This window comes from Meles meles, chromosome 7 (assembly GCF_922984935.1).
Source record: "Meles meles chromosome 7, mMelMel3.1 paternal haplotype, whole genome shotgun sequence".
Lineage (NCBI taxonomy): Eukaryota > Metazoa > Chordata > Mammalia > Carnivora > Mustelidae > Meles > Meles meles.
The window spans coordinates 50,917,057-50,943,994 of NC_060072.1; the positions used below are offsets into that span (position 1 = coordinate 50,917,057).

The window sequence follows — 26,938 nt, forward strand, 5'->3', positions numbered from 1 at the left end:
GTCAGAGGATTTAAAAAAGCGTGTCGAGGGAAAATCTGAGAAAAGCTGCATTTTCGATGACGCCCAGAACGTAATTCATTTTCTCTCCCGCCCCAAGCTGAATGAAGCAACCTCCTTCCTCTCAGCCTTACTGCAGCGCCAGGGTGAGCGCATCGATGAGCGCCGGGTGCGCTCGGCTAGTTGGGGCTGGAGCGCTTCATCCCGGAAGTGGCTCGAAGGCCGTTGAATCCGCGTCGTTTCCCTAGCTCGGCGGGGACGCTGGGGTGCTGTCGCCGACATGGCCGACCCCGACCCCCGCTACCCCTGCTCCTCCATCGAGGATGATTTCAACTATGGCAGCTGCGTGGCCTCCGCCAGTGTGCACATCCGAATGGGTACGTCCTCCCTTCCCCCTCGTCCCTTCCCGTTCCCCTCTCCCCCTCCCCTTTCCCCACCCCAGTCCCTGCGGGCCGCTCGGCGCCGAGCCTTCTGCGCAGTCGGCCTCTAAGGGTGGCTTTTGGCTTCCGCCCGCAGCTCCTCCCGGGGCCGGGCTCGCTGGCGGAGCGCGGCTCCCTTGGGCTTCAGAGGAAAGCCTTGCCTGGGGCTCCCCGCCCCGCGACCCGGGCTCCGCGGAAGAGCGCCCTCCCCCGGGAGTCGGGAGGAAGCGCTCCCAGGGAGAACGCGGCCCAGGGGAGGTACCGTGCACCGGTTGCTGCGCGCTCCCTTCGGGAACCGGAGCTGAAGCCTGTCCCGCTTTAATTCTGCCTTCCTCCCCGTACAAAGGGACATGAAAACCTCGGCAGCCTTTATTTGGCATCTTGATATTAAAATAAATTCAGGGTTACTTTTTAAGGTGAAAATAAGTTTATTAGGTGATTATTGTGACGTGCACCTGAATGCAATGATTTGCTTACATATTTTTGGTTTAGGGGTGTGATCGCGTTTCAAGTGTCTGTATACTTGGCTGTGTCCTTTGCTGGGTTGTAGGATGTGTGAGGACAGGGACCATCTCTGTTCTTTTTAACTATGTTAAAAAAGTGTCTGCAAGACTTGGAACTCAACATGAGTTTGAGATTTAATTGAGGCAGTTGCTGGGAATGGAAAATTTAGAGGCCAATCTGAATGCAGTTTTTACTGAATTTAAAATGCTTAAAAAATTTAAATGCTTAGTTTCACGTAAGTGGAGTTTATTGTCCGTTCTAGTTTAGCCAATTGATTACAGAGGTTGTCCCATATTTTCATTCTGTCCCCGTGGCTGGAACTTACTCTGGAAGAAGAATTAGGACGATCTGATGCGCTAAGAATCTTGATCCCTGACATCTATGATATTTCTGGAATTGAATTTTGATATTGGCAAGTGAGCATAGTTTTTTCACTTACATTTTTAATTGTGAAACACATTTCATTAAAAATGTACGTTCTTAACCATATTTAAATGTACAGTTCAGTAGGTATTCACCTTGTTGTACAACCAGTCTCCAGGACTTTTTAATCTTGTGAAACTGAAATCCTGTATCATCAAAGAACTCGCTGTTTTCCCCTCTCCCAGTGGCTGGCAATGATCATACTACTTTCTGCTTTATGAATTTGGCTCCACTAGATACCTCATATAAGTGGAACCATACAGTGTGTATCTTTTTGTGACTGGTTTATTTCAGTTAGCATGTTTTTAGGTTGTATCCATATTTTTTTTGTTTGTTTGTTTGAAGAGAGGGAGGTGGGGAGGGGCAGAGGGAGAAGGAGAGAGAGAATATTAAGCAGGCTCCATGCCCCGGGTAGATCCCATCTTGGGGCTGGATTTCACAACTCTTGAGATCTGACCCAGGCCAAACTCAAGAGTCCAACACTTAACAGACTGAGCCACCCAGATGCCCCAGGGTGTATCCATTTTGTAGCATGTGTCACACTTCCCTTTTTAAGGCTGAATAATTTCCCATTGTGTGACAAAATTGTTAGGGTCCGTGATCAAAGGAACGAGACTGACACAAAGCGAAAATCAAGCAAAGCTTTATTTCGCGCCATGCATCAGAAACGAAACTGACCGGTAGGTGCCCGAGCCCCATGCATTAGAAATCAAACTGACTGGTAGGTGCCTGAGCCTTGCTGGGGGCCACCGCCTCCTTGCCCTGGGGTCCCTCCTAGAGGCTCCCTGCCTCACCCTCACTGTACCACAGGCCGCTCCTGACCAGGCGGCTCCCAACGGGGCCGCTCCCCAGGACGAGGCCGCTGGTGATGAGGCCGCTCCCCGACCGTCTAGTGACAGCACCGCGGCTGGGGCGGCGAGGCCGCTCGTGGCAGCGCCGCTGCAGATGAGGCCGCTCCCGGCGGGGCCGCTGCTTGGGGCGGCCAGCCGCTGCAGATGAGGCTGCTCCCCGGCCGTCTAGTGACAGCGCCACTGCTCCGGCGGCGAGGCCGCTCCTGATGGGGCCGCTCCCCCGGGCAAGGCTGCTCCCAGCGGCGTTGCTGCTCCGGGCGGCGAGGCTCCCAGCAATGCCGCTCCCCACGATGAAAAGGGCGCTGTCACTCTCCACAACCCCGACGCTACCACTCCTACCACTACCCTAACGGCTCCCAATGGCTCCCCTAATGGCTACTCTACGGGCTCCTGCTACCGGCTACTCTAACTCCTCCTGCTACCCACCCCCACCTGCAGCCTCACAGACCAGCCTTTATAGAGGTGGTTGAGCCCGGCCCACACACAGGTGGCCAATGGGATTGGAACTCACCTCAGTAAATTTATGCATGCCCCACTGATTGGCCGTCTCCATCTAGTTGGCCTGGCCCGCCCCTTCAAAAATCACATTTTGGGGGGCCTGGGTGGCTCAGTGGGCTAAAGCCTCTGCCTTCCGCTCAGGTCATGATCCCAGGGTCCTGGGATGGAGCCCCACATCGGGCTCTCTGCTCAGCAGGGAGCCTGCTTCCTCCTCTCTCTCTCTGCCTGCCTCTCTGCCTACTTGTAATCTCTGTCAAATAAATAAATAAATCTTTAAAAAAAAATCACATTTTGTTTTTCTGTTTAGCCACTTATAGACGCCTGGCTAGCTTCCACCTCACTACAAATCACTGCTATAAACATGTGTGCACAATACCCGCTTGGGATCCTGCTTTCAGTTGTTTTGTCTGTATACCCAGAAGTGGAATTGCTGGATCATATGTGTTTTAGTGAAAAACCCAATTTTCCCACCTGAGTAGGGAAAAAACCAGTTCTTCCTCCTGTGTTTCTCCTTTATTACTCACACAGAACACTTCAGTTTTGATACTTGTGGTCACCGAAAGTGTGGTTCCCCCCCCCATATCAGGCAGTTCTCCATGACACCCACTCTGTGTCATGAACTCATGACACATGAGTCTGAACTCAATTCTGATAGCTCTGAGTGGATAGTATCAGATCCCCCAGGTTAAGGTCTCAGTCCCATGTAAGACTGCTCTCACCCCACTTCAGATGCCAGTTGCAAGTAATAGGTCCCCAGGTTACCCATAACTTGTCAGACTTGGCTATACATTGAAGGTTCCCTTGACTCGCTTTTTGGTTTTGATGAATTTACAAGAGCAGCTCACAGAACTCAAGGAAACATTTATATTTACCAGTTTATTAAAAGATACAGGTAAACAGCCGGCTGAAGAGAGATATAGTGGGAGGTCTGGGAGGGTACCAAGCACAGGAGCTTCTGTCCCCACAGAGTCGAGTTGTGTCACCCTTCTAACATGTGGATGTGTTCACCAACCTGGAAGCTCTCCAAACCCCATACGCGTAATGTTTTATGGAGGCTTCCTCACTTAGGGATATCAATTATTAGCTCCACATTCAACCTTTTCCCTTCTCCCCCCTTTGGCAGGGCTGAAAATTCTGTACTTGCTTATGGCTTGTTCTTTCTGGTGACCAGCCCTCATCCAAGAGCTCATGTGGGATCACCTCAGTAGAACAAAAGACACACCTATTACACAGAAAATTATAAGGGTTTCAGAAAGCCTGTGTCAGCAACTGGGGTGAAAGACCAAATGTTAGAACAAAAGATGCTCCTAGTGCTCTTATCAGTTAGGAAGTTACAAGGGTTCCAAGAACTCCGTGCCAGGAACCTGGGGCAGAAACCAATATATATTTTATATCATCTCACAGTATGGTAATTGTATTTTTAGTGTTTTAGGGAATCGCGATACTGTTTTACATCGCGACAACACCATTTTCTATTCTAACCAACATTGCACAAGTGTTCCAGTTTCTCTACATTCTCACTGACACATGTTCTTTTCCCTGTTTCTCTGAAGGTAGCCATCCACATGGGTATGAGGTGATATCTCATTGTGGTTTTGCTTTGCATTTCCCTAATAATTAGTGATGTTCAGCATCTTTTCATATACTTACGGGCCATTTGTATCTTCTTTGTAAAAATGTTATTTAAATACTTTGCCCTTTTTAAAGATGGACCTAATTTTTTTTTTTAAAGATTTTATTTATTTATTTGATGAGAGAGAGAGAGCGCACAAGCAGGCAGAGAGGCAGGTAGAGAGTGAGGGAGAAGCAAGCTCCCTGCTGAGCAGAGAGCCCGATGTGGGACTCGATCCCAGGACCCTGAGATCATGACCTGAGCCGAAGGCAGTGGCCTAAACCACTGAGCCACCCAGGCGCCCCAATGGACCTAATTTTTTTAAGCAGTTTTAGGTTCACAGCAAACTGAGTGAGAAGTACAGAGTTCCTACATAACCTGTTCCTACCCATACATAACCTTTCCCACTTGGTTATAATCCACGCGCCTAAGCTGACACATTATCACCCAGCGTCCATAGTTTATAAGAGTTCACTCTCAGTATTGTACATCCTATGGGTTTTGACAAATACGTAAGACAGAGATCCCCCATTATAGTATATATGGGATAGTTTCATTGCCTTAAAACCCCTCTGTGCTCTGCCTGTTCATCCTTCCCTCCCACCAGCCCTTGTAACCACTGATCTTTTTACTGTCTCCATAGTTTTACCTTTTCCAGAATGTTGTATAGTTGGAATCATAGAGTATTTAGCCCTTTCAGATTGATTTCTTTAACTTAGTAATGTGCATTCAAGATTCCTCCATATCTTTTCATAGCTTGATGGCTTATTTCTCTTTAGCACTGAATAATAGTCCATTGTCAGCATGTACTTCAGTTTACTCCTTCCCCTACTGAAGGACATCTTGGTTGCCTCCAAGTTTTGGCGGTTATGGCTAAAGTTACTATATAAACCTCCATGTGTAGATTTTTTTGTAGTCATAAATTTTCAGCTCATTTGGATAAATGCCAAGGAGTACGATTGCTGGATTGTATGATGAGAGTATGTTTCGTTTTGTAAGACACTGCTAGAGCACAGTTGATGGACTGTGTAAGAGTGTGATTAGTTTTGTAAGAAACTGTCAAACCATCTTCCAAAATAGCTATACCACTTTGCATTCCAGCAGCAATGAATGAGAGTTCCTGTTCCTAGACATTCTTGTCGGCATTTGGTGGTGTCAGGTTTTGGATTTCAGCCATTCTAATAGGTGTGTAGTGTTTTAATTTGCATTTCCCTGATGACATATGATGTTGAGCATCTTTCCATATGTTATTTGCTCTCTGTATATTTTGTTCAGTGAGGTGTCTGTTCAGGTCTTTTGCCCGCTTTTTCAGTGAGTTGTTCATTTTTCTTATGGTTGAGTTTGAAGAGTTCTTTGTATATTTCAGATAACAGTAGTTTTAACAGATGCATCTTTGCAAATGTTTTGTTAGTCTGTGGCATCTCATTCTCTTGACTTTGTCCGTATTTTAATTGGGTTATTTATTTTTTTGTTATTGAATTGTAAGTATTCCTTATATATTCTAGATATTAACCTCTTATATATAATGACTTAAAATTCTCTCCCATTCTGTAGTTTGCCTTTTTACTATGTTGATTACATCCTTTGATGTACAGAGTTTTAAATTTTGATGTAGGACAGTTTATCTATTTTTGCTTTTGTTGCCTGTGCTTTTAGTGTCATATTCAAGAAATCATTGCCAAACCCAATGTCATGAAGCTTTTCCCCCTGTGTTTTTTTCCTAAGGGTTTTTATAGTTTTAGGTCTGATGTTTAGGCCTTGAAGTTAATTTTTGTATATGACGTAAGGTAAGGGTTCAACTTAATTCTTTCACGTGTGGCTATCTACTTTTCCTAGCACTGTTTATTGAAGAGACAGTGCTTTCCTTCATTGAATGGTGTTGGCATTCTTGTTGAAAATCACTTGACCATATATGCAAAGGTTTACTTCTGGTCTTCTGTTCCATTGTTCTGTATGTCTGTCTTGCTAGTATTTGTTGATGAGTTTCAAGTCAGTATTCACCAAGGATATTGGTCTGTAGTTTTCTTTTCTTCTAGTGTCTTTGGCTTTGATATTGGGGTAAAGCTGGTTTATAGAATGAATTTGGGAGTATTCTTTCCTCTTCAGCTTTTTGGGATAGTTTGCGGAAGATTGGTTTTCAAAGTCAGCTTTTTACTATATGTTTGCTTAAACCAGTAAGGCACTGTCAGATCCTATTCATCTGTAAAGTGGACAGTGATGATGTGACAATGCGATACATTAGAGTAATTAAGAACTGTTACTGCAAGAACACCCAGGGGATTAGAACTCCTGGCTATGGCATAGATACAGAGGGGAAAATGAGGGTCTCTGCTGATCCCAAAGGTGATAAAGAAAGAAAATCAGTTACTTCAGGGAAGGACAGGGATAGACAACTGCAGCTAGTGTGTCCTCATGGCATGTCCACAGAGCATGTGATCCATTAGAGAGCAATGAGGAAGCCACTGTGTCTTTAAAGAACTAGTCATGGTACTTACACACCATCACATCTCCCTTCTTGTATTCACTTGAAGCAAGTTACTAAGTCCAGTCCACCCTCCAGGGGAGGGGTTAGGCCCCACCCTTAGAAGGTAAGTGTCAAATAATTGGTGGGCCTGTTTTGAAATACCACAGCCTTTCCTCTGGTCACAGATTTTTCTGTTTTCCACCTGCAAGGCTAATACCCTCTAAAAGTCTTATTCCAGTATAGCCTCAATGCAGGATCCAGAATTTTTGTCATCTAAATAAATTTCAGATGTGGATGAGGCCTCTTGGGTGTAGTTTCTTAAGTATATCTTCTGAGTACCCTCGGAACTAAAGAGACAAATTGATCTGTACCCACACACCTAATATCTGGTGGTTGAACAGGCATAATGCGGTGGTATTTTTTCCAGTAAAATTCCTCGGAACGTTTTTGGGTTTCCTGTGGTTCTTCTTGAGGTTCACTCTGGTGGATAAAAGCCACACTAAGAAATGTCTTAGAGTGAGCTTAGAGGAGTGACAGCTTCCTCAAGCTTCTCAGAAGCTCTGTTGTTTGAATGGTTTTTCTGAGGTGCAGAATTGGATATTTGTGAGGTTTTAACAAAGGATTTTACAATCACATCCTCTGTCTCTTGCATTTTAGTATAAGCAGCAAGAGGTCAGCAAGTACCTTGAGTACTTTGTCTGGAAATATCATTTAGTTTGAACCCACACTTCGTTAGGTACATTTTCTACTTTCTGTGTTCCCACAGGTGACAGTGTTGCTAATTTTTTTTTTTTTGCCAGTACAAAACAAGGATTTTGTTACTTACCTCCAGTTTCCAATAAGGCTTTCCTCACTTTCCGTTAAGCTGTGAATCAGAGCTTCCTCAAAGGTATCATCCTTCTATAAACAGTTTTTTCAAGATTTTTTGAGCTTTTACCTCAAAGACCTGCCATTTTCCACCTACTGCCTGATTCCAAAGACTCTTCCATATTTTAGATTTTTGGTGCAGCAGCACCCTTCTTTCAGGTACCAAGGTCTAAATGAGTTTTCTATTGCTGTGTGACAAATTACCACAGAATGTAGTGGCTTGAATAAATATCTTTTTTTTTTTATCAGTTTTTAAGAGCCAGGCATCTTACTTATTCTAGATTAGGATTTGTCATAGGTTCTAGTCAAAATGTAGCCTGGGGCTGAAATCAACTGAATGATATACTTCCAAGAATTCTCACTTACATCACTATTAGCAATAGACCTTCTTCTCACTGGCTGTTGGCAGGAGACCTCACTTTCCCACTTGGTGGATCTTTCCATACTACTACTTAAGTTTCCTCACAACGTTGGCAGCTGGCTTCTGTAGCATTCATTTTCAGTGGGGCCAATAATGGCTGCCAGGAGGGTGAAAACTGGTTCTTGAGGTGGAGGGCAAAAAGCCTTTAGATTTTACAATGGTTTGTAGCCTTCTGAAGAACCATGATACATAAACAGATGTAGAGTATGTTTGTGCCATTAAAATTTTATTGGAGGACTATTAGGAAAATAATGTCCAGAAGGCTCCTTAGGTACACAGTGAAAAAGGTTGAGAAACAATGCCATAGAGTGAGTCTTCTAAGAAAGAACAAGTAGGTAGCTATATTACTTTTTTCTTTTAACTGAGGTATAAAAAATTGCCATTTATGACTTAGTATTAGAAATAATACACATTCTCACTTCTGCCTTATTCTTTTTGTTGGAAGTGAGTCCCTTGAAGGGAGTGTCAAAAACTGTGGATGTTTTAAAGTACCATTCCATGTGAAGAAGGACATAGGCGTTCCAGGCAGGGGAAACAGCAAGGGCAAAGACCCAGACAAAGAAGGAGTTGGTATGCTTGCTGAACAGAGAGGTAGTTAGTGTGGGTAAAGCTAGTGAGGAAAGGAAGAGTGGTTGGTGTGAGATGAGGTTGGAAAAGTTGTATATCAGGTAGGGCCTTGTAGACCTCAGAGCTTTTAATTTTATTCTAAGTGTCTAAGCAGGGAGTCACATGACATCGTTCATTTTATAAAAAGATCACTCTGACCACTGTGTGAAGGATGTGGGACAGGAATGGAAGCATGGAGACCAATAAGAGGACTGCTTTAGTAGTAGGTGACAGCTCCTACAGCCTGTGACTAGAGAGGTAGCAGAGACCAATGAGGTGGCTCCAGTATGAGTGAAGGCTCCAGTAGTTGTGGATAGTTGGAAGAAGGGAGGCAAATCAGAGATGATGCCCCCACATTTTTGGTGTGGGCAATGTTGGTGCTGGTTACTGATGAGAAGACTGGGAGAAGGATTGATCTGGGTAGAAATGAAGAGTTGCCGTTCTGGCCATGTTAAGTTTTGAGTAGAAGAAAAGGGGCAATAAAAGTAGCAGGGGGAGAGATCAGGATTCAAAAAATATTGAAAAATAATTGCTGTTTGGTTTATATTCTTTTCCTCTCGGCTCTTTTATTTTGCTCTGTGAGCTAGGTATGTATAGCCTGTGCCACATTTTGTATTAGTTATTCAAAATGGGTGTCCCATGTTGCTTTTCCTTTGGATCTGATTAAAGATCCTTTTAAATTTTTATTTTATTTTTTAAAGATTTATTTATTTTAGAAAGAGAGAGAGTGCACATGCCCACGTGCACGTGGGGGAAGGGGCAGAGGGAGAGGGAGAATCTCAAGCATACTCTTCACTGAGTGCAGAGCCTGATGGGCTCGATCTCACAACGCTGAGATTGTGACCTGAGCTGAAAGAGTCAAAAGCTTAACCAACTGAGCCACTTAGGCGCTGCTAAGGTCCTTTTTAAAAAGTGTCTAGAAATCTAGAATATTGGCATAAGGATTATTTTTATAAATCCTGTGGCTTAGCATAGGTTTCTTTAATTTTTAAAAAGATTCTATTTATTTGACAGAGAGAGAGAGCGCGCACAAGCAGGGTGAGTGGCAGGCAGAGGGAGTGGAAATAGCAGGCTCACCACCGAGCATGGAACCCGATGCAGGACTCAGTTTCAGGACTCCGGGACCATGACCTGAACCAAAGGCAGATGCTCAACGTCCGAGCCACCCAGGCACCCTTCGTTAATTAAAAAAAAAAAAAAAAAATTTAATCTGTATACCCAGTGTGGGGCTTGAAATAACAACCCCAAGATCAAGAGTCACATTCTCTACTGACCCACCAGTCAGGTGCCCCAGCTTAGCACAGGTTTCTTTAAAATGTTTTTCTATTGCAAAAGTAATAAATATTTACTGGTGATATATAAAGAACACGGATTAGCAAAGAACTGAACATGCAAATCATCTTCAGTCATGTTGCTCAGAGAAAACCATTATTAATACCTTAGTGTATATTCTTCCACACTTTCATTACATATGCACTTGTGTGCACACACCCATATCCAAATAAACATTAAATATACTATTTTGAACTATGGAACAGTTCCATGAAATGGTAAAAATTAACATTAACTTTCACTGCTTAATTGAGAAAATATATGGAATATGTTTGAGTTACGTGAGGTACATAATATGGTATCGAAATTAAATGTATGATTTTTTTTTTTTTGCAGTCTGGAAAATCCCTTGAGGGAATAATAATTTGACCTTTAGTTTAGTGCAGAAAGATAGCCCAAATAACATTGTCCATGGCAGTAATATGTGCTTTTCTCTGCTCTTGTGAGAAAGGTGAAAATGACCTTCCACAGCATGCAGACATCGGGGCCTTTTTAAGAAAGTAAGTTATAGATCTATGGTGGAAATTAGTCCTATTGGTCTCCTTTCCGTTTAAGTCGTATACCTACGTGTAGGCCAGAATACACATGATAATCAGTGTTACTGTGAGTCCTTGGTTAACTTATATGCTCAGTAAGACCTGTTTAAGACATCAGGAAAAATTAACTGTATATTTTGGAAAAGGTACCAGAGGGAAACATTAATTAAGATTTAATTTGGGGTCATTTTAAGGATTAAATCTTTGGTATTTAGGAAAATTCCTTTATTCTCATAGAATATTTATTACTTGATATTTAGCTGACCTGCCATCAAAGTACTTCATCCTCACTTGGGAAGCTGGGTCTAGTAGAGATTCTTTTCAAAGAGAACATTTATTGTATGGGCATTGTCATGACAAGCAAGAAACAATGTTTCATCTGGTTTGTTGGGTGAAAGTTATTTAACAATTTTTTTTAAAGATTCTATTATTTTATTTTTTAATTTTTTACAGAGCAAGAGCACAAGTAGGCAGAGTGGCAGGGAGAAGCAGGCTCTCTGCTGAGCAAGGAGCCCAATGTGGGTCTCCATCCCAGGACCCCGGGATCATGGTTCAAACTGAAGGCAGCTACTTAATCGACTGAGCCACCTGGGCACCCCCATTCAACAATGTTTTTACTGCCTCTCTAAGCACAGTCGGTGCTCTACAAAAGTTACGTGGCTCCACTATTGTTCTAGAGTAACACAGTCCAGTGGAAAAAATTTACCTTTCATAAATTCAATACAAATTATTTAAAAGCAAATAAAATGTACTGAGAATTGTGTGCCATCCACTTGACTGGGTGTTTGGGGTACAAAAATGAGTGAGATGTGTTCCCTGTTATTAGAGAGGTTTTTAGTCTTTAGAGTTTAATTAGAGTTAATGGCCAGTAGGCTTATTAATTATAAAATGAAGCAATTAGATGTATGTTCAGGGTCTCCTGGGAACAGAAGGAGCATTTAATTCAGACTGGGGAAATGAGAAAGGCTGAATGTTCAAAGATTAGCAGCTAAGGGAGTGAGGGGAAAAGGATGTTATTATCACTATGTGTACATAGAGGAGGTGGAAACAATGTCTTTTTTTCTGAAATTGGTGGTGAATTGGGTGTTCACCGTATTTATATCATCTGTATGGCAGATGACTTCACTAAATTTTTTAATCGTTAGGCCTTAGAGTTGATTTCCGGATGTTAATAATAAAATACACTGAAAGTAAGAATTTCTTTTGTTTGGAAGAAACTAGAGGCAGAGGTACTATATGTGAGAAATAAAAGGAAGTGAGTAAAAGTAAGTTTATATATTATTTGCCTTTTAGGGATAAGTTTTCATTTTGAGGAAGCATTTGTACTGCTTGGAAATTTGGATTTCTTTTTAAAATTTGTGTCTAATCATATGTCTTCTCTTCCTGGTTTTCAGTCTCAAGATAGATTTGTTATTTAGAAATGTTCTATTTTTAATCTTTTTGCTTTGTTGTATGCTGCTGTGTACAAATATATGTTTTATACTTTTTATTTTGATGAAAACATTTTCTTTTCTTTTTTTTAAGTAAGCTCTGCGTCCAACAGGGGGTTTAAACAACAACCCCAAGTACAAGAGTTATATGCTCTACTAACTGAGTCAGCCAGGTGCCCCATTGCTGAAAACATTTTCATTATGGGCTATTAATTTTTTTTTTTAAGATTTTACTTACTTATTTGATAGAGAGCACAAGCAGAAGGAACAGTAGGCAGAGGGAGTGGGAGAAGCAGGCTTCCTGCTGAGTGGGGAGCCTGATGCAGGGCTCTATCTCAGGACCTTGGGATCATGACTTGAGCTGAAGGCAGATGCTTAACCCACTGAGCCACCCAGGGGTCCCAGGGCTATTAATTTTTTTTAAACTCACACTTATATGCAATTTGTGATCTCTTTGGAAGTGTTTTTCTTGTTTTGTTTTTGTTGTTGTTGTTGTTTAGTGTAAGTTATAGACTACATTATTTGGATTAAGATTTAAAGATTATATATAAAAGTTTAATGTTTCTTTTTTTTTTAAAGATTTTATTTATTTATTTGACAGAGATCACAGGTAGGCAGAGAGGCAGGCAGAGAGAGAGGAGGAAGCAGGCTCCCCACCGAGCAGAGAGCCCGATGCGGGGCTCGATCCCAGGTCCCTGGGATCATGACCTGAGCCGAAGGCAGAGGCTTTAACCCACTGAGCCACCCAGGCGCCCCTAAAAGTTTAATGTTTCTAAGAGGAGATTTGATCTTGCTGTTCTATGATAAATGCTTAAGAAAATAATCATGTATAATTATTTTTCTTTTTCAGCCTTTCTAAGAAAAGTCTACAGCATCCTTTCTCTGCAAGTTCTCATAACTACAGTGACAGCTGCTTTTTTTTTATACTTTGAGTCTATACGGACAGTTGTACATGAAAGGTAAGCTGATGATTCTGAAACCTTTCCAGCTGCTGCTTATGATCGAAAGGCCGTCTTTTTTCTATTAACTCCTGAGGTTAGAATGTAAAAAACATTCATTATTAACTCTTACACAGAAGACTAGTTTTGAGAAAATGTTCTTGCAGCATGATATTTACCTCTGAACTTTTTAGCTTACAGTTTTGTAGGTTTAAACCTTCATCTCCTCAGGTAGTAGTAAGAATTTTTACTCTATGCAACTATTTGAAGTGTTATTTATTTGTTTTTTGCTTTTATTACACCTATGCCTAGTCCCCCAAGCCTAAGACTGCTTGAAAAATAAAGGTACTTAATAAATGTGTATATGTAATTTTTCTTAATGTTGGCTCATGACTGAGATAATTTCACTGAGAAAATTCATCCCTAATTTGTTTAGGATCTGACCTCCAAAATAATGATTTCCATGGCTAAAAGTTACATAGATTTTGTATATTAAAGGAAAAATAAGGAGTGAATATTTTCCTGGAAGTAGACAATTTCTATCATCCCTCCCCCTACAAAAAAAAAATGGGTTTGCTCTTTGGGCTCAAGTTCTTTAATTTAGATTACAGCTATATAGTAAATGTATATAAAATTTACTTACTGTTTAATAGTTATTCTTTATTGTATTTCTGTTAAAAACAGTATGGTAATTGTAAAAATTATTCAAATACAATAGAAGTTCGTGAAGTAAAAAGGAAAAGTCTTCCTCATTCATTGTGGGCTCTTTTCTTTGTCTTGCTCTCCTCCCCAGCTCACAGTCCTCAAATTCCCTGAATGGAAAAAAAATTTTTTTTTTACAGTTTGGTGTCATTCCTTTCAGATTTCCTTTTCTTACCTTCACAAACAAAATATTTTATTAAATTGGTTATTACTATTTTATTAAATTGCCAATTTTATTAAGTTGGTTAATATTATTTACAATGTTTTAAAGGTTATTTATTATTTATTATTAATTTCTGTTTATTTATATTATAATATATAACATATATTTATTTATATTATTTATTTATTTATTTATTATTTATTTATTTGACACAGAGAGAGAGAGATCACAAGTAGGCAGAGAGATAGGCAGAGAGAGAGAGGGGGAAGCAGGTTCCCCGCTGAACAGAGAGCCCGATGCGGGGCTTTTTCCCAGAACCCTGAGATCCTGACCTGAGCTGAAGGCAGAGGCTTAACCCACTGAGCCACCCAGGCACCCCACTATTTGTACTGTTTTTAAACTTAAAAATGCTTTCAATTTTGTCTTTCAGTCCTGCCTTAATTTTGGTGTTCGCCCTTGGATCTTTGAGTTTGATTTTAGTATTGACTGTAAACAGACATAAGCATCCCCTTAACCTGTACCTGCTTTTTGGATTTGTGAGTATTTTGACAATATCTTTTACTTTAGTGTTTATTTCTGTGTTTTAACTTTATTTAATTGAATGCAAATACATACATAATAGTAGCAGAACAAAATTAATGTTTTTAATAAACAAATATTTTAGGAAATTACAATTAATTTTAGAATTTTTAACATTTGTCAGTTTCAGAGTTTTTTTTTCCTGTGAATAATGGTATAGTAGAAAAAAATAGTGAAGCGGGATCTCATGACCTGGCTTTGCCACTTTCTGGTTATGTGACATTTGGCAGGGTGTTTAGCCTTTCTGTACCTAAGTCTGCTTGTATGTACAATGGACATGTTAAAGTGGATTATCTCTGTGATACTTTGGACCCCTAATATTCTGTGATTTTCTTGGGAAAAAATTGTAACCTTAATTTCATAGACCTTAAAGTAAAATCTTTATGATTAATTCCTCAGTGTTATTTTTTTTATCTTAGTACGCTCTTCTTTTAAAGAACCTCTTTGCTCAGTCGATGTGCTCTACTAATATGTTTTAAAATCATGAGTGGGGAACTTCACTTTAGGTCATACCTATTTAGATATTTGTGAAAATGAAAACCCAAACCACTGTGTATAAAAACCCAATCCTGCAATATGACCAGAGTAAGTTGGTAAAGCTCAAGTTATATGTTTTTTAAATTATTTTTCTTGTTCTCTTATCCAGTATGACTTTGGGTTCTAACCAAAAATTTACTTCAGAATATTTCAAACTAATATTAATAATATTTATAGTCAAATAAGAGTGAAAATGCTATTTACTAGATTCAGTTACTTTAATATTAAGAAAGTTTATGAATTCTGGTAACAAGTTTATATTAATATGATGAAAGAAAAGCTCATGATTTCAGAAATTTCAATTATAAGAAAGGTTATTCATTTAAATCTTAGGTTCTTTTGTTTCCTGAGTACTGTTTTGGGGTGGTGGTATGTTTTCCTAGTATTACCTTTTCTCCTGTTCATCCTCCCTGTTTCTTTTGGATACTTGAGTATGGGGTAGGATTTCTTACCTAAAATCATGTCACAAATACCAAGAATGAGGTTTAATTTTATTTTTCCAGAAAAAAAAAATATTTCTGCCATCTATTTCTACCACTTCCCTGACACTCAACAACATTATGACAAAATATTGCCTCCACATCCCTGTACAATTTCTAATGCCATTTTTGCTCTAGTTCTGATAGGTTTCTTGATTTCAAGTGGGGGAAGTTAGAAGGAGTGCTTCTACCAAGAGTATGAGTACATAGCCACTAATGTTACTTCTGGCTTTGCCTTTATGATATGGTCTATCAGGTAGTTAGTAAAATCTAACTAGAGTAAGCATTTATTAATTTTTTTTTTTTTTTTTTTTTTGAGAGAGAGAATGTGTGAGAGCGGGGTAGGGGCAGAAGGAGAGGGAGAGAATCTCAGGCAGACTCCATGCTCAGCATGGAGCCTGAAGTGAGGCTTGATCTCTGGACCCTGAGCTCATGACCTGAGCTGAAATCAAGACTTGGCCGCTTAACTGACTGAGCCACCCAGGCGTTCCTAGAATAAGCATTTAAAACAAAATAAAGGTATGTAGTTAAGGAGAAAGAGAAGCTAGAGGTAAAAATTCAGCATCCCTAAATCTTTTATTTGAGATATGAGTTCAGCTACATATGACATGGGTGAAACAAGATGGTTTGCTTCTCTTTCATGTAAAAATCTGCATGATTGTGTAGTGAAGTTGTTAGGGGTTCAGGCACCTGCTATGGTTCAAGGACTCCTGAAGCAGTGTATGGCATAAGATAGCTCACCGTCATAGCGATATGCCATCCAGTTATTTTTAAAAATGAGAAGAGAAAAGGGAGAGCAAGCCCCTTTGCTTTTTTTTTTTTTTTTAAGATTTTATTGTTTATTTGACAGAGATCACAAGTAGGCAGAGAGGCAGGTAGAGAGAGAGGGGGAAGCAGGCTCCCTGCTGAGCAGAGAGCCCGAGTTGGGGCTCCATCCCAGGACCCTGGGATCATGACCTGAGCTGATGGCAGAGGATTTAACTCACTGAGCCACCCAGGCACCCCAGCCACTTTGCTTTTAGTACTTGTACCCCTCCCCACGCACATTCTCTTGGCTAGAATAAAGCCCTATGACCAGAGGTAGCGAAAAGGAAGGCTGAGAAATGTAATGTTTAATCTGAATAGCTATATGTCCAGGTAAAAGTTTTGTTACTAGGGAAGAAAGAGAATGAACACTGGGAGGCAGTTTCAGGACTGCCACACTAAAGTGCTACATAAATATTTTATTCTTCCTATGTTTATGTGTGAAATTGGAATTTTATGAACGTGCATATCATTTGCAGTTTCATTTTTACTTACATAGAGTGAGAAAAAATAGAATTTCCCATCCTATTTCTGTATCTTCCTGCTACAAATATAAAAAATCTAGTTAGGGTTTAAAGAGTGATAGGATCACTCTTAGAATCTAAGTCTTCTCACTCAATACACTGAGTCTCTTTTTCATTACGATAGGTGTATCATGTGTCCCATATAATTCACAGGGTTGTTTTGAATCTAAAGAGAGATCATACATATGGAATCACATGGAACTCTTAGAAATTAGAACATGTACATGACATAGTGTAAATGTTATGTGCATTTATGTAATTTTAGTTTCTTTTTTTTTAGACGCTATTCGAAGCTCTGACTGTGGCCTTTGTTGGTAAGTCATAATTGTGCTTCTGTATGTTACAATAACGTTTCAATGTAGATAAATCTTGAGTTGAAAGGTGTTTGGGACTAAAGCTTAATATCATGGGATATTATATTTCAAATACATAGCATAAGATGAAGAATTCATAAAATATATGTTAAACTAAATGTTTATATTTAGTTTATACTAACCTTAGAGGAAGTGGAAAAGAACTAGGAAAATAATGAGAATAATATTCTTGTGTGTTTATCCATTTATAAAAACAAGAAAACTGTAGCTAATCTTTTTCCCTCTAATTTAGAGGAATCTCAGAGGAACCGATAAAATATATTTTGAGCCATGTATCATCAATACAGAGCTCAGCCTCTCAAATTGCTGCACTGAACTGTGCTTTATTATATATTCTCGTATTTCATCAGATGGCCCCATAAGAAACTTGGTAATTTCTACTGTATATTTTATGTTAGATTTGTATTTGAAAGGAAGTGTGTGTTACAGTTGTTTGATGTACCATATGTAATGTCTCAAGTAAAAAATTTCATGATTTACTAACAATAAAGATTCAGATTGTCCCAAAATGATTAACCTGGGATACAAAAAAGGTTAGAATGATCTAACTGTTAAGTGTCAATAACAGTAAATTGCATATATTTCAGTTTCATATATTTATTTTTTCCTTTTGTCATTACTGCTTTTAACCTTTCTATGCCAGTTTTATTAAATCTATATATTGTTTGGTAATTCACTTATTCCTTTTGTAAAGGAACGGTAATATGAATAACTATTAAATAGAACTGAAATTTTTCAGCATAGAAAGGAAGTGTTATTATTATTTACTTATTAATGTTACTATCTATTAATGTTATCATCAAGTCCATCTCTGTCCTCCTTGGCTCCCACCATTTGTAAAAGATAAAGGAGAGAGATCTGTTTCAGAGTTATTGGAATTGGGGATAGAAATACATAGATGGGGTAATCTGAGAACATTATTTTCCTCATTAATTATAATATCCCTTCCACCTAATCCTACACTTAAATTGTTGACAAGCAAAATAATCTCTTGTTTTTTCATTTCTGTATTCACTTTCCTAATCCTGTCCAGGAATGTATTATTTAGGAATAGAAATTAAACCTTGACAGATTAAAAATTATTTAAATGGTTTTGGGTTCAAAGCACTTAACTTCCTTTAAAGGGGTTAAGATGTAGCCTTTTTTTTAAATGCTAAGCAGTTGTATTACAATTAAAATAGACACAGTCAATCTAGATGTTCATTCTAAAAATTGAGAAGGGAATTTAGTATGTATTCAAGAAACCCCCAATTATGTATTCATCGTATGCATTTTTGGATGTAAAGCAATTAGTGGTTGGTTCCTGTTCTCTGCAGGGTTGGTGAATGGCAACCTTGCCTAGTTTCTTTGATTGGACAGATGAATTGGGTATGCAGTTAACCAGGTGATTGCTAAAATTGCTGCTACTTCCCAGAAATTCCCAGCCAGTCACAGGACTCAGTCATCCCTATTGATATTTAAGTCATAAAGAACAGTTACCACAGATGGTAATAAAATGAAATGGCGACAGAGATAGATGAGAGTCATTCTACCATATCCCTCAAACTCCAAACATATCCCTCAAACTCGAAACTTGCTGGCTATGTCCTCCCTCTCTAGTCATTTCTTTAGCTTCATAATAATGTGACTACCTTATTTTGTGTGAATGACTATTTATTGCAGTATGAGTTTGGTTTTACTGTATCAGTATTAAAGGCTGAATAAGGAATATTTTCGTAATTAATTTTATTCACAAGTAGTACAGGAGCAAGTATAGCATTTCTGTTAAATGCCAGGAAAAAAGCTGTTTTATATAGAGTATGTTTAAATGCACTTTTAATCAGTGTTTTTTTAATTTTACAGTTACTTTCTATGATGTATATATTGTTCTGCAAGCGTTTATACTGACTACTGCTGTATTTCTTGGTTTGACTATGTATACTCTGCAATCTAAGAGAGATTTCAGCCAGTTTGGAGCAGGGTAAGTTATATATTTATGGCTAAGATAGATAAATATCTTTAACATTATATTATAGGTCATCTTAAGAGAAGGGCTGTACCTTTAGCTTTGGATATTGTCTTTTAAAATGGAAGGTGATGAGGGGCACCTGGGTGGCTTAGTTGGTTAAGTGCACAACTCCTGATTTTTGCTCAGGTCATGATCTCATGGGTTTTGAGATGAATGCCTGGGAGTGGGGCTCTGTGCTCAGTAGGGAGTGTACTTGGGATTCCCTTTCTCCCTCTCCCTTGGCCCCGCCCCCCCACTCGCATTTCTCTGTGTCGTTCATGTGCACTCTCAAATAAGTAAATCTTTAAAAAAAATAAAATCAAGGGTGATGAGAGGACATCTTTCTGAGTACTAACTAAAGCCAGGCACTATACTTTCAGAACATACAAGGAGATGGAAGGTGGCTTTGAGTCATTTGCTTCCGCTCTATATTGAAAAGGAAGGGAATGCCTCAAAAATCTCCCCAGTTTTCTAGAGAGGCTAGGCTTGTATGCTCTATGAATGCTGTGGAACTTGCCTTCATTATGTAGGTCTTTGTCTTAACATAAATGTTACCAAGACCATCCACTTCTTTGGCAGGAACAGGGTAAATGACCCAGGTGATGGTAATATCTGCATGAACTTTAAAAACTTCTTGACCTATGTAGATTAACCTGTATCCTTCTTCAAACTAGTAAATATACAGGGTGAAGCTTGTTATGTTAGGATAATGATACAGTGTTGCCCTCACCTGGTAAGAATGTGTATACTCCTTTCTAAGCTCACAGTGGCTTCCTTGTTGACACTTAGTCAACATCTTCTGTTCTTTTTCCTGTTACAACACTAAAAATTTACAAAAGCTCTCGCAAAACAGTTTTTCATCCCCCTTTCCCCCTGGTAATCCAGATTACCAGAAATCTCTATTGCGATAAAATATAAGTGGTCAGCCAACACTAACAATTGTGCAAGATGCTTAACTAGTTGTATTAGAATGAAGTGTGATGTCGGGAGAGTCAGCAGTTTTTTTACTTCCTGCTTTTCGTGTTTTGGAGGGGATACACATTCATGTGGTATATATGATGGAAGATTTGCTGTTTGCTTCTTCCCATCCATTCTAGTATAGTCTCTAGAAATCCCATTCTAGTAAACAATCTTGCCTATATTTCAGTCTCTTCATAATAATATTCTTCTTGGGGCACCTGGGTGGCTCAGTGGGTTAAGCCTCTGCCTTTGGCTCAGGTCATGATCTCAGGGTCCTGGGATTGAGCCCCACATCGGGATTTCTTCCCCTTCTCTCTGCCTGCTTCTCTGCCTGTTTGTGATCTCTGTCAAATAAATAAAATCTTAAAAAAATAATAATAATATTCTTTCTTCTTATTTCGGCTGAAACTTGATTCCTCCTTGAGAACACTGTTCTCGAGCTGCTCATTCACTCACACTCTGTGTAGTTACAGGTGGGGGGTTAGTGTTGAAAACTGTGCCAGTCTCCTTGTGCTTTCATTATTTCCTTAGCATGCTGGAAATTCAGTGCTTTAAGGTTTATGTTTTAACATTTGAGTATCTGGGTATACATTTCCCAATCTTCCCCATTACTGCCACTGATTCCCTTTGTTCAAGCCTCCCTCTTTTTTTTTTTTTTTTTTAATTTTAAGTAACTTCTGCACCCAGTGTGGGGTTCGAACTCTCAACCCAAGATCAAGAGTCTCAGACTTTTCCACTGAGCCAGCCAGGTGCCCTAGCCCTTCCTTATTCTTTAAAGACTTTAGTATTGAACCACATGTGAGGCCCATCTATCACCTTGGCTTCTCAGTGTGTCTGGAGCTCTTCTGAGCAACTTTTCATTTCCCTGCCATGGCTGCATTGTAGAGCTTGTTGCCACTAGAGATTATTGTGCTGAAGAAGTCTTAAATGCCAGTGACTGACTTTCTTTCTTAGCCTTCTACTGGCTCTCTCATTTCTTTGTGCCCACAATACCTCTCTGTTGTGCTTGTTCCTTAACAGCTGCTATTGCTGTGATTGACTTCTTCCTCAGACCTGGTAGTCCCCTATCTTGTGCGGCCATCCAGAGAGTAGGGTGAAACCTCAGATACATTATAGTTCCTAGTACCACCTTCCCCACACTCCTTGGTGCAGATTAAGTATGAAAAAGTAAGTCCTGAGTCCATTTTAATCCTGAAGGACCTATACTATGTGGTGGCACGATACTTCATTCTAAGTAGGTATTCCAGATGTATCCAGAGAAATTCTGTGGCTGTTCCAGCATGAGAATTGACACCTGGAACCTCCTTGAACCATGCCCTCAGTTCACCATGCGTGACTACAATACTATATATACTTAATTTCTGATTTTATTTTTGTGTTGTTAAGTAACATATTTTGTTTGTTTTCAGTCCCATAATATTTAGTATGAGATTCATTTTATGATACTTGGTAAATGTTCTTTGAAAAGAATCCTATATTGTGCTGCTGTTGGATGAGTGATGAATGTCAATCACGTCAAGTTGGTTGATAGTATTGTTTAAGTGTCCTGCACCGTTCGTACGCTCATTGTGTCAGTTAATGTTAAAGCAATACTGAAATTTCCAACTACAATTACGGATTTAGAGTATGATTCTCTTAACATTTCTGTAAGTTTTGCTTCAGGTTATTTTGAAGTTCTCTTTTTTGATCCATAAACAGTTAGGATTGTTATGTCCTTTGGATGACTCCTTTGTCATTTTGAAGTAGTTGTCTCTGGTAATATTTTTGCCCTGAAACTTACTTTATTAATATAGCTACTCCAGCTTTCTTTTGATTGCATTAAAATGGTATGTCATTTTCCATCCTTTTATTTTTAGCTTCTTTGTAGCTTTAGTTAAAATAGTTTTCTTATGGGGAGCATATGGTTGGCTCTTGCTTTTTTTTTTTTTTCCTTATCCAACTCTGCTCTTACAATGTTTTGACCACTGACATTAAATGTTATTATTGATCTGGTTGGATTTAAGCCTCTAATCTTGCAGTTAGGTTTCTTTCTGTTTGTCCCATCTGTTCTTTGTACCTCTTTTCCTCTTTTTAGATTATTTGATTTGATTTATCTCCTTTATTAGTTATTAGCTATAGCTCTTTTAAATAAGCATTACTCTAGGTTATACTGTACACTGTAAACAGTATACTGCTTGCCTGCCTGCCTGCCTGTCTGCCTGCCTGCCTGCTTGCCTTCCTTCCTTTCTTCTTCTTATTCCAAATTTTTTTTAGTTTTTTTATTTAAACGGTCTCTACAACATGGGGCTCGAACCTATGAATTGTATGCTTGATGGACTGAGCCAGCCAGCTTCTCCTACAGGGTGTGTGTGTGTGTGTGTGTGTGTGTGTGTATTTTTATATACATGTGTATGTGTGTGTGTGTGATATATATATATATATGACATACACATGGCACCTGGGTGGCTCAGTCATTAAGCATCTGTCTTTGGCTCAGGTCATGGTCACAGGGTCTTGGGATTGAGCCCCGCATTGGGCTCCCTGCTCAGTGGGAAGCCTGCTTCTCCCTCTCCCATTCCCCCTGCTTGTGTTCCCTCTCTCTCTGTGTCTGTCTCTCTCAAATAAATAAATATATATATATGTAAGATTTTATTTATCTGTCAGAGAGAGAGAGCGAGCATAAGTAGAGGGACATGCAGGCAGAGGGAGAAGCAGGCTCCCTGCTGAGCAAGGAACAAGATGCAGAACTCAATCCCAAGACCTTAGGATCATAACCTGAGCCAAAGGCACATGCTTAATTGACTAAGCCACCCAGGCATCCCTATATATCTTTAGAGCACCATAGTCTACCTGTAAATAATGTACCATTTCCTGTAGAGCATAGTTACATCTCCTATCCCCTACCTTTGTGCTGTTGTTGCTATAACTTTTAGTTCCACATGTACACCTTATATTATTATTTTTGTTCTAACATTAAATTCTTTTTTTTTAATTTTTAAAGATTTTATTTATTTATTTGATAGACAGAGATCACAAGTAGGCAGAGAGACAGGCAGAGAGAGATGGGGGGAGCAGGCTCCTTGCTGAGCAGAGAGCCCGATGCAGGGCTCCATCCTAGGACCCTGGGATCATGACCTGAGCCAGAGGCAGAGGCTTTAACCCACTGAGCCACCCAGGTGCCCACCTTAAATTATCTTTTAAAGAGATTTAAAAATAGTTGAAGTCTTTTATGTTCATCCACTACTTTGTCATTTCTGTTCTCCATTTCTTTGTGTCAATCCACATTTCCATCTTGTATTTCCTTCTCCCCGAATGATTTCCTTTTAATGTTTATTTTATTTTGAAAATATTTTATTTATGTATTTATTTTAGAGGGTGGTGGAGCACACATGCACATAAGGGGGGGGGGGGAGGGCAGAGGAAGAGGGAAAGAGAGAATACTAAGCAGGCTCCATCCTAGTGAGGAGCCTGATGGGAAGCTCGATTTCATAACCCTGAGGTCATCACAACATCAGCCAAAACCAGGAGTCAGAAGCTTATCAACTAAGCCACCCAGGTGCCCTGTTTTAATATTTCTTATAGTGCTGGGTGGTGTCTTGATCTCAGCTTTTGCATGTCCAAAGAAAATCTTTACTTCAGCTTTGTTTTTGAATTTGTTATTTTTGCTGAGTGTAGGATTCTAGGTTTTTTGTGTTTTTTTTATTTTTCTGTATTTTATTTATTTGTTATTTTATTTTATTTATTTGTTTATTTTATTTTCTGTATTTTATTTATTTTTATTATGTATTGTATTCTCTGTATTTCTGTATTTTATTTTTCAGTATTTCAGATGCCATTCCATAGTATTCTGGTTTATATATTTTTTGACAAGATGTCTTTTTTCTTTATCTTTGTTCTTTGTACATCATGTCTTTTATCCTCCAGCCACCTTTCATATTTTCTAAGTAATTTGATTAACATTTTTAGTAATTTGATTATCATATTCCTTGGTGTGGTTTTTTCATGTTTCTTCTGGCCCTTGGATTTATCAGTTTAAAGTTTTCACCAGACTTGAAACATTTTCAGGAATTGTTTCTCCAAACATTTTTATGTACCCCTTCATTCTCCTCTCTATTGAGACTTCAACATATATGTTAGACTTCTTGATGTTGTCCTGTGGTTCATGGATGCTCAGTTTATTCCCCCCACCGCCACCCCCCAGTTTTCTCTCTGGGATTCATTTTGGTCAATTTCTGTTGCTGTTTTCAGTTTGATAATCTTTTCTTTTTCAGTGTCTATAAGTCCAACCAGAATATTTTTCATTTGACATATTTTTCGTTTGTGGAAATTTAATTTGTGTCTTTTAAAAATACATGTTTTCCATTTTCTTCTCATGATGATGCTTTCCTCTACCTTCCTGAACGTATGGAATATATTTTTTTAATGTCATTGTTTACTAATTCTTTCATTGTGTCATTTCTGAATTGGTTTCTATTGACTAATTTTTCTTATTGTTATAGGTCATATTTCCTTGTTCTTTTGCATGCCTTATGATTTTTTATTAGATGCTGGTCATTGTAAATTTTATATTGTTGGGTAGTGAGTTTTTTTGTTTTCCTTTAAATATGTTGGTTTTATTCTTCTAGAAAGCTGTTATGTTTCTTGGAAACTGTCTGAACCTTTTGACGCTTGCTTTTACATACTTGTTAGGTGGGTCCAGAACAACAGTTAGGTGAGGGCTAATCTGGCCGCTCTGTTGAGACAGTAACTTTCTAAGAATTATTCAGAGCCCCATGTCTTAGCAAGTCTTTCCACTTTGGCTGGGGTGAACATGAACTATTCCTGGCCCTGTATGGGCTTTGAGGATTGTTCTGCCTGCTTCTCCATGGTGTTTCTTCCCACAGGCTTTGTCACTTCTTCATATGTATGCATTAATCTGTGCTCAGCTAACAACTTCAAGGGAATTCTCTGCATATCACCAGAGCTAGCTAGCTCTCTTTATAGCTTTCCCCTTTCTGGAACTTTGCTCCATAAGTTCTAACCCCCATGGCCTCTCTGACTTCTGAATTCTTACCATCTCAATTCAGGGAGACTGTGGGGCTTCATATGGGTTCTTATGGTCTGGAAACACTTTGTAGCTGGGTCAGGTACAGAGCTTACCTTCCTTGCTTCCCTTATCTCAGGAATTACTACTGTACTGTACTGCCTGCTGTTTAGTCATATGTTTTGTGTGGTTTTTATGTAAGGAGGGAGGGTAAATTTGACCCCAGTATTTCCTTGTGGTCTGAAGCAGCAGGTGTGTGTTTGGGCTTGTAAGACATACTTGATAAGAAAGGACTGATTGCTTAGGTGTCCTTTGTCATATATTTATACTTTATATTATAATAACTATACATTATATATAATATATATGAGTGGTAACTCATTATTCCAGTGGCAAATTTATTATTTGTGTATATTAATTTCTATAATACATTAAAAAAGGGAGTACATCAGGGACTTTAACAGATATGCATGTTCACAGACTAATTTGCTGTTGTTATTTGATTTAAAAATGCAGTTATCTTTCATTTGTTCATGTATATATTTTCTAGAAGTCTTCTAGGTCCTTGTCTTAAAATGCTTCCAGTGATATTTCTGCTTATATCAATATTTTCTTTGTATTCCAGTCAAAAACTTTAAAAATGGTACTTTCAATTAGTTTTGTTCACCATAAAAACGAATGTTGAGCAGATGGCTGTTTTTTCAGTTTCTGAGTATTTTGTAGTATTCATTGTACGTTTATGAACTCTTATATTTTACTTATTCTTTGGCAAATACCAGGATGGATTTATTTCTTCAGTAAATGTTACATCCATTTGCATAGCTTGTAAAGGAACAATATTCTAAATTACTAATGTTTTGTTTTTATAGACTGTTTACTGTTTTATGGATTTTGTGCTTGTCAGGAATCTTGAAGGTAAGTTGTTTTAAATTGGTAACTTGAACTATAATTCTGGCCATGTCAATATAAATAATCTCGAAAACTGTAAGAGGTATTCTTATGCTAGGACACTTAGTTATAATTATCTGGAACATTTGTATATAGAATGGTGAAAAATCTTAAAAACATAAAAATCTTATGTTAATATTATCGATTGAGAGAAAGATGAACACGTGACTTAAATTACAGAGAAAGAGGCCCTCAACTTGTAATTACTAATCTCCCAGTGGCACATATAATTCTGAAAAAGAAATGTATTTTTAAATAATTTATATTTGGAATACTGCTGTTCAAAGTTGTGGGTAATGAATTCATCCATTCATCTTTTCATCCAACAGAAATGAGGATGAACCTACCTTGTCTTTTTCTACTTTTAACATTTGCATTCCAAACTGTAAAGCATTATTAAATATGTATATAGCATATGTAACTCAAGAGCAAGTAACTTAAGTAATCTTAATAGGGTTCTTAAATACAAACTCATGAATTTCTTGCCTATAGTTATTTTTCTATAGTCAAACAATGGAGTTGGTCTTGGCTGCCATGGGAGCCCTTCTTTTCTGTGGATTCATCATCTATGACACACACTCACTGATGCACAGGCTGTCACCTGAAGAGTATGTATTAGCTGCCATCAGCCTCTACTTGGATGTCATCAACCTCTTCATGCACGTGTTGCGGTTTTTGGAAGCAATTAATAAAAAGTGATTGAAAGCAGTATATGGAAACTGATTCATTAATAAAGGTTGAGATAAGATTAACTATTAAATACTTCTGTGACTTTTTTCGTATGCTATGTAATTCTGAGCTATTATATAGTATAATAGTAGTATCTGTATTACTGTTGTATAAAAGGGATTATAATAATTCTGATTATGTGTAATATATTAAATATGTGATACAATTACTAGATTATATACTAATAATATAAATCTTACTATTCTTTATGGTGTCTCATTTCTAAATCCTTGATTTGGATTCTCAGGAGAT

The 26,938-nt window shown here is 38.7% G+C and overlaps 1 protein-coding gene across 1 annotated transcript; it reads left to right on the forward strand.

Moving 5' to 3' along the window:
- Positions 1 to 195: 195 nt before the first annotated feature.
- On the forward strand, positions 196 to 26,717 carry TMBIM4 (transmembrane BAX inhibitor motif containing 4). The gene is made up of 7 exons (XM_046013314.1): positions 196 to 374; positions 12,811 to 12,919; positions 14,194 to 14,299; positions 16,967 to 17,000; positions 18,903 to 19,020; positions 25,879 to 25,924; positions 26,450 to 26,717. Exons 1-7 carry the CDS (start codon positions 278 to 280, stop codon positions 26,654 to 26,656), a joined length of 717 nt encoding a protein of 238 aa, XP_045869270.1. The 5' UTR covers positions 196 to 277; the 3' UTR covers positions 26,657 to 26,717.
- Positions 26,718 to 26,938: the final 221 nt, after the last annotated feature.

Coding starts and splice junctions, on each gene's coding strand:
- TMBIM4 (XM_046013314.1), top strand. CDS start 278: ATGGCCGACCCCGACCCCCGCTACCCCTGCTCCTCCATCGAGGATGAT. Junction 17,001..18,902: donor TCTGACTGTGGCCTTTGTTG/GTAAGTCATAAT, acceptor TTAATTTTACAG/TTACTTTCTATGATGTATAT. Junction 19,021..25,878: donor TTCAGCCAGTTTGGAGCAGG/GTAAGTTATATA, acceptor TTGTTTTTATAG/ACTGTTTACTGTTTTATGGA.